Raw genomic sequence first — 1,194 nt, 5'->3', positions numbered from 1 at the left:
GGCGTGCATCGAATCATTTGGTACCTGAGCGAAACGGCGGCCCGCCTCCCTTGTCTCGTTAAGTGCACCAAATGAATGGCTTTGCCTACCGGGGAAGACAGCCCGGTTGCCATGGGGTATTGATTAAAGCCTCTGCCGGGCCTGTGGGCTGCTCCGATCGCTTAATAATTGCAGCTCTCCGCGGCCCGTGCATCTCCTGCTCATCACCGTGCAGGCCGCACGGTTTGTTGTTCCAGGCGCGGTGGCGTCAGCCCCCCGCTCACGGGTGTTATGATAATCGATGAGGCAACACTGCCTACTGATAGGTGTTGGCAATCAGGCAGATGTGCTTACATGAATCTACAGCAACAGTTGAGCACGCTCCCTGTGTACAGTTTCCTGTCGACAGAGGACGTCCCCAGAGGTCGCTGCCAGCCGTGCGGGAGGAATGACTTTCTGGCGTTTTCTCTCTGTGCATGGGGCCCTCCGTCAGCGAGGGCTACTCTCTTCCCCTCTGAAAAAAGGACGTTTCTAGGGGAAAGGGTGTCAGATACAATCCTGACCGTTGCAATGAGAGTGGACATAACAATTCTCACCCTGGACGGCGCTATCCGTGACCGCCTGGCTCGCGGAAGGCCATTATAAGCGAAATAGGGGCAATAAAAACGGAGAAAGGAAGGCGCGTTTGCCCGGGGAACAGGAGAGGCGGCCCCGGCTGCAGGGAGCGAACGGGTTATTACCGGTCCTCGGAGTGGACGGTCCCATTACCTCGTCCCCTGTCTGGCACGTAATAAGAACGGACACCTCGGCCACTGGCTTTGCTGAGTGTTTGTTGGGATGGGAGTGGCAACCGATTCAGCTACTAAGCGTCTCCCTTCCTTTCTCTCTTCTTTCTTTTTCCCTCTCGCTCTCTCCTCGCAGGTCCACATGGGCACCCACATGTGGAACAGCACGCCCGCGCGGCGGGGCCGGCGGCTCTCCGTGGACGGCCCCATGACCTTCCTCGGAGGCAATCCCGTCAAGTTCCCCGACATGTTCCAGAAGGACCCGGCGGCCCGGTCGGGCAGCGGCGATCCGTCCGGTTTCTGGAACCAGTACGCGGCGGCGCTCTCCAACGGGCTGGCCATGAAGGCCAATGAGATCTCCGTCATCCAGAACGGCGGCATCCCCCCCGTCCCGGGCAGCCTGGGCAGCGGGAGCAGCTCGCCCATCAGC

General features: G+C 59.9%; 1 protein-coding gene across 1 annotated transcript in view; it reads left to right on the top strand.

The window, feature by feature from the left end:
* The window catches only part of SALL1 (spalt-like transcription factor 1), a 189,243-nt gene that overhangs the window by 24,616 nt on the left and 163,433 nt on the right, over positions 1 to 1,194 (top strand). Inside the window, 1 exon segment of the mRNA XM_006777065.2 lies at positions 901 to 1,192. Coding sequence (XP_006777128.2) covers positions 901 to 1,192 — 292 coding nt within the window.

This window comes from Myotis davidii, unplaced genomic scaffold (assembly GCF_000327345.1).
Source record: "Myotis davidii unplaced genomic scaffold, ASM32734v1 scaffold328, whole genome shotgun sequence".
Lineage (NCBI taxonomy): Eukaryota > Metazoa > Chordata > Mammalia > Chiroptera > Vespertilionidae > Myotis > Myotis davidii.
This window is presented reverse-complemented; position numbering and strand designations above follow the sequence as displayed.